The sequence below is a fragment of the Rana temporaria genome, chromosome 5 (genome assembly GCF_905171775.1).
Source record: "Rana temporaria chromosome 5, aRanTem1.1, whole genome shotgun sequence".
NCBI classification, from domain to species: Eukaryota; Metazoa; Chordata; class Amphibia; order Anura; family Ranidae; genus Rana; species Rana temporaria.
In genome coordinates, this window is record NC_053493.1 from 307635443 (window position 1) to 307649747 (window position 14305).

Genomic DNA, 14305 nt, shown 5'->3' on the forward strand with positions numbered 1-14305 from the left:
GCATCTGTTTTAATAGTCATGAAATATTACAGCCATGGGACACAGATACAGGAAATGACTAACTGCGCCCCATGAGACAATCTTCTGTCCTTTCAATGGTTTTCATAAGAAATCAGATTAACCCCTTTGTGAGATGGGTGGAACTAACGGTGGACATGCATAGGAGGATGTTTTGTAAAGATTTTTTTTTTTTCCTTCCACTTGTTTTTATTTTTTTACTTCTAATCAGAGAAATATACTTTGAATTGTATCTGCTTTGTCTTGCTTTTGATGACAAGATGAGTCCAAAAGCAAATTTTATAACCTGTAACAGAAAAAAGGGACACGTACACGTGTATGCTGACCATAACTGCATATACCCACCAAGTTTTTATAAAGCTTTCCCCTTTAAGAGGCATGCTGGAACATCGCTAATCGTCCTATATGCTGAAAAATGTCATGATCAAATGCTTCAGATTTCAGTTGCTACATACATATTGTAATGACACCCCGAGTATGAAAGGTGTTAAAGTCGTTTAGGACATTCTATTCCCTTACACAAAGGCAGCTACCGAACACTCCAATCAGCCAGTACAAGACGAGGCTCTGTATTAAGGGTCAATCAGGAATCAGATTATTGAAAGGAATACAGGCTCTTTATATACACTTGAGAATACTGCAGTCACCACATGAACAATGACCCGGATCCACCCACAACATCACACAATGGTTACATAACGAGCCCCCAATACACATTATTCTGAGTGTCAATACATCCCTTAGCAGACAACAGGTGAGTTCATTAGCACACTTAATAATAGGCGAATGGAAAGCTCCCTCAGACAAGATTAACACAATTTACTTATCCAGACAAAAGCGACATCGTTAAGCAATAAGAGAAGAGGGGAAAATGAAATTGGGACTTTGTATGAGGCAATGAGGGGTAAATTCATGTGCCTCCCCCCTTTGTCCTAATCGTTAAGCAATAGACGGTCGGCCTCTTACATTGAACTGCCCGGAATGCCCATATTAGGAGTTATACTTCCTGGTCATAGACCTCACAGTGTACAGGGGATAAAATCTTCATATTTCTTGAGAGATATTGTTAATGAATATTACTGTCCCATTTGAAGTATTCCAATTATATTCTCAGTGTTCATTATTTTCTTGGTCACCCTGCGCCCAAAAGTGACTCCCGTCACACATATCTACACTGAATATATTATATACAAACAAATATATAAATTATATATAGCTCTGTGTAAAAGTTTTAGGCAGGTGTAAATAAATGTATTTAATTTAGAATTCTTTCAGAAACAGAAGTGTTAAAAGTTTATTGTTATTAATAAAAAAAAAACTGAAAGTAAAAGAAGGGAAATTCAAATCAAATCAATATTTGATGTGACCACCCTTTGCTTTAAAAACAACATAAAATCTTCCAGGTACGATTGCACACAGTTTTTTAAGGAACTCTGCATGTAGGTTGTTCCAAACATCTTGAAGAACTAACCACAGATCTTCTGTGGATGTAGGCTGGCTTAAATCCTTCTGTCTTTTCATGTAATCCCAGACAGACTTGTTGATCTTGAGATTAGGGCTCTGTGGGGGTCAAACCATCACTTCCAGGACTCCTTGTTCATCTTTACACTGAAGATAGTTCTTAATGACATTGGCTGTATGTTTGGGGTTGTTGTCCTGCTGTAGAATACATTTGAGGCCAATGTTACGCGTCCCTGATGGTATGGCATGATGGATAGGTATCTGCCTGTATTTCTCAGCATTGAGGACACCATTGATCTTGACCAATTCTCCAACTCCATTTGCAGAAATGCAGACTAAAACTTGTAAGGAATCTCCACCATGATTCACTGTCACCTGCAGACACTGTACCACTCTCCAGCCCTTTAGAGAACATACGGCCTTCTGTTACAGCCAAATATTTTACAATTTGACTCATCAGTGCAAAGCCATTTTTCTGCACCACAGTTCCTATGTTTTTGTGCATAGTTGAGTTCCTTAGCCTTGTTTCCACATCAGAGGTATGGCTTTTTGGCCACAATTCTTCCATGAAGACCACTTTGGGCCAGACTTCTCTGGACAGTAGATGGGTGTACCTAAGTCCCATTGGTTTCCACCAGTTCTGTGCTGATGCCACTGCTGGACATCTTCCGATGTCAAAGGGAAGTAAACATGATGTGTCTTTCCTCTGCTCCATTAAATTTCCTTGTCCAACCACTGCAACTATAGTACTCAGCATTGCCTGTTTCTTTGTGCTTCTTTAAATGAGCTTGAACAGTACATCTTGAAGCCCCATCCTGCTTTGAAATTTTTGCCTGGGAAAGACCTTGCTGATGCAGTAGAACTACCGTGTGTCTTGTTGCTGTGCTCAGTCTTGCCATGTTGTATGACCTGTGACATGAAACTGTCTACCAAAACTTCACCTTAATAGCAGAGTTTTGGCTGTTCCTCACCCAGTTTAATACCTCCACACACCTATTTCTGTTTCAGTTAATGACAGTGTTTCAACCTACATATGAAATTGATGATTAGCACATGCTTGGTATATTTGTTTAATCATACACCTGACTCTAATCCTACAAAATCCCTGACTTTGTGCAATTGTATAAAGTGTGCAGGTGTAAGAATGGATGTTGGTTTGAAGTCAAAAGGGTAGTCACGCCAAATATTGATTTGATTTAGATTTCCCCTCTGTCATTTCTTCACACCGGTCTAAAATGTTTACACAGTACAGCGCATTTATATATATACAGTCAGGTACAAAAATATTGGGACATCAACACAATTCTAATCTTTTTAGAATCAACTTGTACCAGATCAACTTGTACCAGAGTGATGGGAAGAGAAGAGTATGGAGAAGGAAAGGAACTGCTCATTATCTAAAGCATATCACCTCATCAGTGAAGCATGGTGGTGGTAGTGTCATGGCGTGGGCATGTATGGATGCCAATGGAACTGGCTCTCTTGTATTTATTGATGATATGACTGCTGACAAAAGCAGTAGGATGAATTCTAAAGTGTTTCGGGCAATATTATCTGCTCATATTCAGCCAAATGATCCAGAACTCATTGGACGGCGCTTCACAGTGCAGATAGACAATGACCCGAAGCATACTGCGAAAGCAACCAAAGAGTTTTTTAAGGGAAAGAAGTGGAATGTTATGCAATGGCCAAGCCCTTAAAAAGTGGGAGGCACATATACAAACTGTTGTAATTCATACACCGTTCACCTGATTTGGATGTGAATACCATCAAATTAAAGCTGAAAGTCTGCAGTTAAAGCACATTTTGTTTGTTTCATTTCAAATCCATTGTGGTGGTGTATAGAGCTAAAAAGATTAGAATTGTGTCGATTTTGGACCTGACTGTATATATATATTTATATATATATACATATACATAAACACATATATAAAGCTTGCGGGCACTAAAAGAACAAGAGAAGAGAGTAAATATGTATATAGCATCTTTAAAAGAGATTTCTTCTTTCCTGATTGGAAATTTAAGCTAAGCCTTTTAGGTAGCAACAGAACATGAAATTTGCCCATAATACAAATAATAAATTTGTTACTGTTCTGTCCCTACAGTGGAGGGAATGCAAATTATGATTGAATAAAACTTTCTGTAAGGAAAGGCTACTAACCAATTAGCCCAGCAGCAGTGGGAAACAGAACTTGCTCTCACAAGAATCTGCACACACAGAAACCATACATCTCGTGCAGCAGGAAGTTCAAGGGAATACTTTGCCCTTCATTTTTTTCATGACGGCAAAGGAAATGCCAAGAAACTGCGACTGTCTTGTGCCATTTGTATTCAGATGAATAAGCAGAAAATTGTTTTTTGGCAACGATAGTCTTCTATAATGATGGGATAATTAAATGTTCTGCATGTGAAAAAAGTTCAGTGATGGATAGTACATTAGCATGTACTGCAGCTAATCACTTGCTTTGTAACTTTTTTTTTGTTGCATATTTTCCAACTAGTTTCAGAACTATGACTCTTTAAAAAAATCTTAGAGCCAATCAGGCATGTACCACATTAGATCTAAACTACAGTAACAGAAAGCACTTTGCGTAAGACACAAAGGTGCTCTATGCACCCCCAGGGACTGCCAAATACAGAGTGCACTTATCCTTAAATCAATTATTCCGCCTAGAAAATATTTCTGAGGGCACCTGCAAATGTAGACTGCTCTTACCACCCTGCAGAGTGCTGACTTGGATTGTCACTTTGCTGAAACACCTCAGCAGCCATCATTTTTAAGGTGTATCGGATGACTGTTCGCCCCCCCCCCCCCCTGCTGTTCACTGTGGTTTCTCCCACCAGCTGCTATGTACAGGAGGCAAGATGAAGGCCTCCAAAGTTTCTGATGTAAGGATTCTCATAGGGGCCATAACTCTTTAGCAATGGAACAAGTTGGGTTAACTCACTGGAGAGGTAAGTATGAACAGTTGATCTGTATCTTCTTTGTTATTCTACTGAAAACATATTATTTATTTTAAAGCTTGACCCCCAATGTCTACATCTTTAAAAATCAGTAGGAAATTTTCATATTTTACCACAAGTAAATCACAGACAAAGCTACTTTGAAATTCGGCATATATGCTCTGAAAGCAATTCCAAAGAAGCATCTACAGTCCCACTAGGACGATAAGCAAAATGTAATTATTTCCTTGTGGGTAAAATGGTCACTTGAAAAGCCTGTTATAGCATAACAAAAGAGATGATAAATATGATTTATAAAGTTGGTTACTTTCTCAGCACTGCCCTGCAAAACAAAAAAGGTGAACCTGTGGTGGTGATCATAAACAAAATACCCAAAGTAATTGATTTTCAAGCCAAGAATTTTCTCTGTTTGCTTAACACAAATCAATCAGTAGTACAGTTATGATATAAATAATTTGATTTTAGACAAAATATCTAGATCCTTAAAGTCTATAAAAAAATTTAAAACTGCTGTAATTTGTTTGTGTGTGTCTCATTAGAGAGATGATCCTTTACTTCCTGTCCTATATAGTGAGAGTTATCTTTTGCAATACATTAAAGCAAAACTGTATTGATAAAATAATTTCATAATCGGTAATTGCATGCAATCAGTAGGCTCTCAATGCCTGCATGCTTTTCATAAGTACCCTGGGAGACTTAAAAGGAGAAGTAGGATCAATGGGGCATCTCCTGTGGGTTACACTTCTGTGACCCAGTTTTAGCCAACAGCTGCTCCAGCCCCCTCCAAACGCTGAGGCTCCAGTGAACCCTAGAGGGGCAGAGCAGAGAACCGGTGATGGACAGTCACCGGCTCTCTGCTCACTGAAGATTAAGATTGGTCAGTACCAATCAGCAGTCTTTGATCACTCAGTTCTTGGACACCAATGCTACATCCACCTAAGTGAGTATGAATGTTTGTAATTTTGAAATCCTACACTTCTCTTTTGAACATGGAAATCTCAAACTCATCTAGGAAGATGGTGTTTGCTCTCTCCTCTCCCCCATTGTCTCAGCTATGAGTAAGCATCTAACCTTGATGTGAAACGTGTTAGCCATTTGCCCCTGCATGTCCACTTTTTGTTGACTGTGTTTTGCATAATTTCTGCATTATTTTTGCCATCTTTTGGATTTTACTCTTTGCCATTTTTTTTTTTTTTTATAAAATTTGCCTATCAGTGTGCGCCAATCCAGGACGTCTCCTTTTTTCCTCTCCCCCATTAACAACAATTTGATGGGCAGCCTCACTAGCCCAGTGTTTCTCAATCTTTTTTTAGTCAAGGCACCCTTTAAAATTGTTCACATCGAGGCATCAATCCTAAAACGTAAAAAAAAACTAACAGTTTTACATACCGTAGCAGCATCCACACATGTGGGACAACCAACATTAGAGGTAATTTAGTCTTACAAAGCAAATATACCTTTGCACACTGGTAGAGACTGCTATCTCAGGTTCTCTTGCTCACTTAGACCCCTTTCACACTGGTGCCGCCTATAGCATCAGCAGTAAAATGCTGTTATACTACCGTCGGATTTGTGGCGCATTTCGGCCACTAGCGGGGTGTTATTAACCCCCGCTACAATGGCGTATTGCCGGGGGTACAGCAGCGCTGCCCATTGAATTCAAGGGGTCTAAGTTAACATGACCACATTACTGAAGGAGAGGGGCAAGGGAGGGGCAAAAAAGGATGCAGTACAAGTGCACATGTTGAAAAAAAATTCACCAGCCGATAGAGAGAGTTGAAATAGTGGGATGGGGTCAAATAACAACCTCTTTGACTGACAAATAATAATCAAATTTAGCACCTTGGGTTTTGGGTATCTCAGGGTATGCTAGAAGAAAGCTGCATTAGCATGAGAAACCTGTTATTATGCATGAGTAACAGATTGGTGGTTTGTGCCAGTACAGGTACACTTTATAATTCACTGCAATTTCTATGAAAACTGTTTTCAGAGACTTTTTTCGAAAGCGAATGTCACTTTGCAAAGAAATACTGTATAATGCCTCTATAAAGTATGTTTTGCCTGAACGAAACTTGAACTGCTCTTTCTTTATTTAAATTCAGTTGCTGGTGGCAATTCTATTTTAAAATGATTTAATTAGTTGGTTATCTTCTGCTCAACCCTGCTTCCAAGCAACAATGAAGATTACTGACAATTCAGGGAAGCAAGCTGGAATTAGAACTGACTTGTAGCTGCTGCAAATTAACTGAGTGTTTGCACTACTAGGCTTTCTTTTATATTAAAGGCTTTTCTCAGGAGAGTTGACACTGGTTTTGCACTTTGGCAAAGTATTTTCTATGAGGAAAGAATGGGTTCAAATGAATATGCCATTTTTCTTCTAGATTGCAAGACTGCAATACTGACCATGCAGAACAAATAATGAAAATATGTTTATAAAAATATGAATTTTATTATGATGCTTAGAAGTGGCACTATAATAAAAAGAAATATAAACACCACCAATAAAGGAATTACCCAACGCTGTAAACAGTTCCTGTACTGTTGACTGCTCTGTGGCCAAGTATCAAAAGTCCTTCTGATAGAAAACTCTGGGGCTCTTTTAAGCATTTGTGTGTATGTACCCATAAGCATTTGCTTTCTATTATCTTGTCTATCTGCTTTTTGCTCATGCAGGACAGCTCTAGAGCAGCGAGACAGGAGTGCCACTTTTAGGCTCTATGAACACTGGGCTCTAAAAAAAAAAACGGCAGTTCCCTTGGTAGAAAAATATGCTTGTTTGGGTGCATTTAGAAGTGTTTAGCGTTTTTCCACCAGAAAACTCCAATTAAAAACGCAAACCAGAAGGGCTTTTCTTCTGCCTCAAACTGCTGATCTTAAAATATCCCTCTAAATGTCCTAACACAAAACACAGCAGCATATTTTAAGCAAGTGTACCTGGACTCTAACGACGTACATTTTCTAAATTCTAGTGGTAAACAAGTCAGGGTGCCCACCTAGCCCTGGTTTGGAGGTAAGATCTGGTGGCACTGTAGCCATTAGGTGTCCCAAAAATATAAACATGTTCTCTTTATTTCCCAATGAAAAAAAAATCGGAAATTCCGGTCGGAATTTGGTGTGACAGTGTGTATGCAAGACAGATTGAACGGAATTCCATCAGAAAAATCTGTCTTAGTTTATCCCGAAGGAAATTCCGATCGTGTGTACGGGCATTACACTCCTGCTGCCTTAATCACTGTTCTTTCCAAAAAAAATAGCCCACTGGAATCCCCAGCAACAGGGAGTTACCGCAATAAATCCTGAACCTTGCCAAACCCCTTTACTGAGAGCACAAATACCACTAGTAGTAGCACATGAAGACATCAGGATGTATTGATTTACAAGTAAACCATTCAGACATCCTAAGTATTTTAAAGCTATATTTCCTCAAGGTATCCACTGCTACAGTTATTTACTAATCAATTCTATATGAGACATCCTTAACTGTTCAAAAATAGCCCTTCAATGATTACTAAATGATAACCATTTTGGTTTTTAGTCAATTATATTTATTTTAAATGTATATTTTTTTCAGATTGATATTTTATATACATTACAATTGTAATAGCCTCCTTTCAGGAATAATGTCTGTCCCTAATCTCCCATGGAGTTGTAGGGGAGGATAACCTGAATCAATACATGTGAACCTAAAGATTCACCTGTTGGCTGAAAAGAAAAATACACAATATTTATTCAATTACCGGACTTAAAACTGAATTGTCAGTGCAGTTTATAATAAATAAATATGTGCAAAACCATTATAAAACCCCTTTAAGGACACTCTTACAGGACAGGGTGCAAGCAGGTAGGCGATGCCTAATATAAAAGTCATGTCACTAGGATTTTTGGCTAATAAAAAACAGCAGACACACCAATGTGCTTGATATTAATCTAGATTTTCCTTTTAAATGCTTAAAATAACTGACAGGGCAACTTTAATTGAATCTTGAAAATCAGCTTACAGGCTCTTCCCTAGATGTTAGATTCTGCAGTTTATACTTCTTCCCTCCATGCCAATGTCATAGTGCTGGGGCTTGGTGATAGGTCACTGAGGATGCACCGACATGCCTCCTCCTCCTCCCTCCCATACCCTGTTTTTTTTTCAGGGCCGAAACAATGCATTCAAGGGGAGTATGGTAACGCTGCAGATACTATACAACGATTACTATTAGCTATCTTCATTTATTGCAAGTAAAGGGTTGCTTTAAGACTAATTATAGTTTCAGCAAAGCAGGCCTTAAACATGTAATTGTGAATCAAATATCTTGCTAAACCATTAATAGTCCTTATTACAAAGAAGTGCACTTGCATACTGTTGACTAATTAAAAAGAATTGGTAATTGACAAAAAAAGAAATGTGCTCTGTCTACTAATGTGGACAAAGTGCAATCTAAATTAGGACAGACTATTGCATTAGGCTGGAATTAGCTATCTTTAATTCCCTAAAAACCTGACAGATCAGGCCTTATTTTGCATTCAGTTCTTTTCCTAAACACATCACCTTTTATAAATTTATGCATTAAGCGATTAAAGCAGTAGAGGAACAGAGTACCTTAATTCAGAAAACATCTCCGTTCATCATTTCCTCCTGCATTTAAGTTTCAATTACAGTTGAAAAATGCAAAATGCTATGTGAAAATATCATTACTGTGAGCTATAGCTATACACAGTCAAGGTAAATCAAGTCTATAGCTTTTTGTTTCAAGAATCCATTCCTCTGGCACCTTCTCAATCCATCTAGCAAGATTTATATGCAAGATAGGAAACGCAAGGAAGAGAGATTGGTCCTTATAATCTACTTCAAAGCACTGGAAACTGAACCTTTTTATCAGCTTGACTACATCTAAATTAACTAAGCAGCAACAATCTCACACACAAAATAAGTGTAAGATGTGTTTGCATAATGCAAAGCATAAGTAAAACTTCACAGCACAGAAAACTCCATCTAGTTACAAATGAACTAATCAAACATGGCATTAATCGGCATTCTAAAGTAGTGCAATGTTTGGGTGTGCTGTCTTAAAAAGAAACACTTTAAATAGAGCAATGTCCAACGTCAAACCTAGACTAAGTTGTCATCAGAAGTAAATAACTGCTGCCCCTTCCTTTTCCTGCCAGACAGCAGATAACTTCCAATGGATAACTGTAAGAAAAGTACAGTTATCTTAAAGACATAAGTACAAAGTACATTATTAATTACAAATCATATAATTTTTGACGGGGAGGATTGAGCAATTTTATTTTATTTCCTTACACCCGTGGAAAGAAAGAATATTACATAATCTATGGCTTCCCTTATTCTCAGTTGTGTTGTTCTCTATATGTTTCAGTGTAGACTGCAGCCAGGCTGAATATAAACAATGCCATGTCACAGTGGCCTGGGTCTATGACGACACCCATCAAAGGGAAAGAAAATACACATAACAGGTTGAATTTGCAAGCTTGCTTGTTTTCGCTAAATATAGTAAATTAACTAATATATTGTTAAAGTTAAAGTAATGAGGCAATGCATAATGTTCAGCTTTCAGCAACCAATACCAATAACTTTTCATTAACATGAAACTTTAGCTAAAAAAAAAGAAGACATATGAAAAAAGGTGGACAGGCAGGATTTTTAATGCACATGATTTCTTCTACATTAAAGTTAGACAACATACACACTATTAGATTTTCTGCAGATTTTTGTCTTCAGATTTACCAAAACCATATACTATGAGGTCAAACCTTAAGAGTTTCAATTTGTTTGCAATCAGGCAGGCCCTTGCCCTACATTTTTGGTAAATCTGAAGACAAAAATCTTCAGGAAATCTAATAGTGTGTATGGGGTCTTACTTACCTGCCTGTCCACCCCTGTACAGAGTGCACGTGCAGCTCACTGTAGAATTTCAGCATAGCTGAATCAGACTGCACTCCTGTGCATGCACGGTAGTGACATCACCTCCACCCAGCCGATAAAAGCGGCCAGCGATAGAGACCCAGAGGCTGGCCGCCTGAAGAGGTCAAGGGAGGTGGGAAGCTTCGGGACGTTGCATTGCTGGATCCAAGATTTATATGGTTCCGCTTTAATCTGACCACATGGAAGTGATTGGGTATTATAGGTTACTGTGATTTCTGTTCCATGATATAAAATAAAGGCATAGAACCTGGACAGGAAATGAACTAAGAGAATTTTCAGTGGTTGGAATGGCTAAGCACATTATTAAACAGTTAAACCTTCTTAAAATTAGAATGCATATGCACTTCTTGCATATTCCTTGCTTATTTTATTTTACTGTGCTTTGTTCATTAGAGTGTGTAAAAACCTCATTATGAAAATAAGGCTGTATATTTTCACATCCGACCAAATGTTGTTTTCCTGAGTGAAATGAAAAGACAAAATTACTGAAGGAAATCTGAAGTGTGCGGCTATTGAAGACTTGCAAATATGTACATCATAATGTTAAGCTAATAAGGTAAACTGAAAATCTTTTCAACGCTTTTTTATTTATTTTACATTGACCTGCTTCCAATATGAAGGGATTCGTTCCCAAAACCTGCCATCATCTAAAAGCAAGAAGATAATTGGCTGCAATGGGACAAGGAGGTGTGCTGTTCTTATATATTAACATGGCTGCAGTTATCCAGTAATGATCAAAAACAGTACTCTGGCATATGTATAGCATTGTACAGTATTCTGCACAAACATGGTCTTAAAATATCACACAAAACATGTACGCAGATGGGAAAACCAATCTGAGGGATACAAATTCAGTATTACATTGTCTTACCTGACTTTAGCTTTAGACCTCATGCACACTGGAGTTTTTTTGAAGTTTTTACAGCAGCTGTTTTTGGCAGTAGACATTTTTTTCTACAGTCACCAAACTCTCCATCATGTTATCCTATGTGTCCATGCACACATAGGCTTTTATCAGCAGTTTTGGGCAGTGGCGTTTTTGAGCAGTAAAAAAAAACTAGTGGGTTCTGAGAGATGTTTTTCAGCTGTAAAAACGCTCTAACGCTGATAAACGTCGACAAACGCTGATAAACGCTCAAAAACTTCACTCACCAGCATTTTTTAACCATTGAAGAAGAAACAAAAAAAGTCTTCAAAAAAAAATAAACGCTAAAAAACATTAACGCAGGAAAAACGTGAATAAACGCTAAAAAACAATATTGCAAAAACATTGAAAAAAGCTGAAAACAGTTGAAAAATGTACTGCATAGCTACTGGCATTTTTATAATGTTATTTTAACATCCAGTGTGCATGAGGCCTTAAAGTTTAAAGCCCCAACCACACTATTAGAGTTTCTAAAGCTGTTTGTCTTTAGATTTACCAAAACTATATAATATGAGGTCAAACCTTAAGAGTTTCAATTTGTATGCAATCAGGCAGGCCCTTGCACTACATGGTTTTGGTAAAAGTCTCAAGACAAAAATCTGCAGAAAATCTAATAGTATGTACGGGGTCTTAGAGCCTGTGTTGCTAAATCTTTGTTTGCTTCAAGCCAATTTTGCCTTCTCATAGAAGTTTTTAAGAATGCAAAATCTGTTTGAAATAGGTTAATTAAACCTATAAATAAATTCTGAATGATTGTAGAAGCATCTCAAAGTGATGCCATTGACACAGGCCTTTACGTGGCTTCCAATTTAAGATTTTGGCAATCTGGGAACATTTTTTATACCTTACAGAATAGCTATGTGAGAGGGTAATTTGTGAAATCAAGTCAGTTTGCATTTTATTTCGTAAGCCAATAGGTTTAAGAATGGGTCTATAATGGTTAAACTTAACTGGGAGCACAGAGGAGTCATGCATACATCCTGATTTATACTTAATTCTTTCTGGTGAGGTATAGAGGCATTAAGGACTTTAATATAATAAGCCATGACTAAGCACTGAACTAGTGTGAAACGCGTCGGCTGTCCCTTTTTTGGCTGTATTCTGTGATGCATGTCAATTTTTACCAATAAAGACAACTTTTGAAGTTCCTTTGGAGTGTCGCTGTCCATCCCTTTTGAAATTCCACAAGGAGTTTAATAGTACCGCCTTAGACATGACAACTACAGTATACTGTAACTTCTTCAGTACTGGAAGTTTTACTCTGCAATAAAGCAGGAGTAACTCCTTCTAATACTCCTGAGGAAGCGGTAACCCCATGAAACATGTTGAGAAATATTGGATGACTTTCACCACAAACCCCACGTCCTAGTGGAGTACTATGCTCCATTGCTGAATAAAATTTCTAGTATTGAAGGAGTTATACCTCTCCTTTTCCTTGATTTTTTAGAATTGATGTTCTATTAGCGCAACAATGATTTTATACAATTTGTAATAAAATATGATCATTTTAAATTGAATGTAGTTGTCATGTCTATGGTGGTACCAGTATGGTGCCTAAGGTCTCAATACCTCACAATTTTCTATGCATAGTATATTGGGACAAATGTACATTTACCTAAAAGACATTGTAGCACATTGTTTGACATTCATTCTTTCTGGGATATAGTTGCATATACTTGCACTTTTGTTCATGGGCACAAGAAAGGCCTTAAAAAAGCAAATCTGTAATTCATTGTGTTTATCTTTTTCCATCAAATATAAAAATGTAGTACACAATTATATAATCTTTTCACTCATTTACAAGACATTAATTATATTATTTCATCACTACCACAATATCTACATCTTAGAACTATCCTATTGACCATACATATTTTGGTTTCACAGTATACCTACAAACACAAAGTGTACAAAACTTGGTAGAAGCTAAGGGACTATACACAAGGACCCCAAAACCTCATGTGTCCTCACCACTGTTTTATCGCTTCAGATGACCTGATGACAGATTCCTTTGGGAACATTTCAGGAAACATAACTAAATTAAAATCAGGTCCAGAATATCACCACAATAATTATTATTGATCTGGAGGGAAATCATATTCAAAAGAAGTGTACAGAATTGTTATCCATAGTTATAACACTGCCCAGAGAAAACTGCAGGATAAATCCACTGTTACTAATTATAAATAAAATGCATTGTAAAAGAGCTGAAGAGTTTCATCAAAGAATAGAAAACATATATAAAGTGAATGTATTTGTAAATACACAGATAAATCAATGAGCCTATACATAGAATTGACATGGTTATAAAGTTAATCTTACCATTTAGTAGAGGCTGCCCTTCACGTACACTTCTGGGGGAGCTAGCGTGATAAACATCCTCAAGAAATCCTGTCTTGCATAATCTGGATCCCCCTAGTGCTTCAGCTGGTCCCTGAAATGTAACAGAAAATGTCTGTTATACACAAAAGCAACATTTCCAGCAGACATTTTAGTCGCCATAAAACTTTTATCTCTACAACCCTGTAAAAAAAAGTATTTTCTCTGGTACTAAAAGGTTTACAATTAGAAATATGAGGGCAAATGGTTAAACTTTTTGATAACTGGAATGGAAGAAACAAATCCCAGTTGTCTGGTAAGATCTAAACGCTAAACAATCTCGCTTCTTTTAACAATTGAACTTAGCAGTCGTTGAGCCTTAAGTGGAATCATAAGGGAGAACAAAAGCATTCTTCCACAGGAGATATAGTTAGCAAGAGCCATTTCACCATATCTAACTTACTTCCCGACAAGGCTTCTCAAAATGTCAAATCGCAACCAAGGATTCTGAACATGCACTCTGCCTTCTCAAAAATGTACCAAACAACAGAACACAAGCAAACTTGCTAGTTATTAAAATACTGACCTCTGGTCAGGATAGACAAGAAAACGTATTGCATCGGGTTATGCGCGCTCACTTAGTATTATTATGAAAAGCAAAAGTATCTGCACTAATGGCTAATGCT

General features: G+C 37.4%; 1 protein-coding gene across 2 annotated transcripts in view; it reads right to left on the minus strand.

Annotated features, from left to right (window-relative positions):
- Positions 1-14305, minus strand: part of CDH2 (cadherin 2) — a 414273-nt gene that overhangs the window by 345893 nt on the left and 54075 nt on the right. For both annotated transcript variants that reach the window (XM_040354103.1, XM_040354102.1), the window contains exon 2: positions 13623-13734. In XM_040354103.1, the coding sequence (XP_040210037.1) occupies positions 13623-13734 (112 nt within the window). The remainder of the gene's footprint in view (positions 1-13622; positions 13735-14305) is intronic.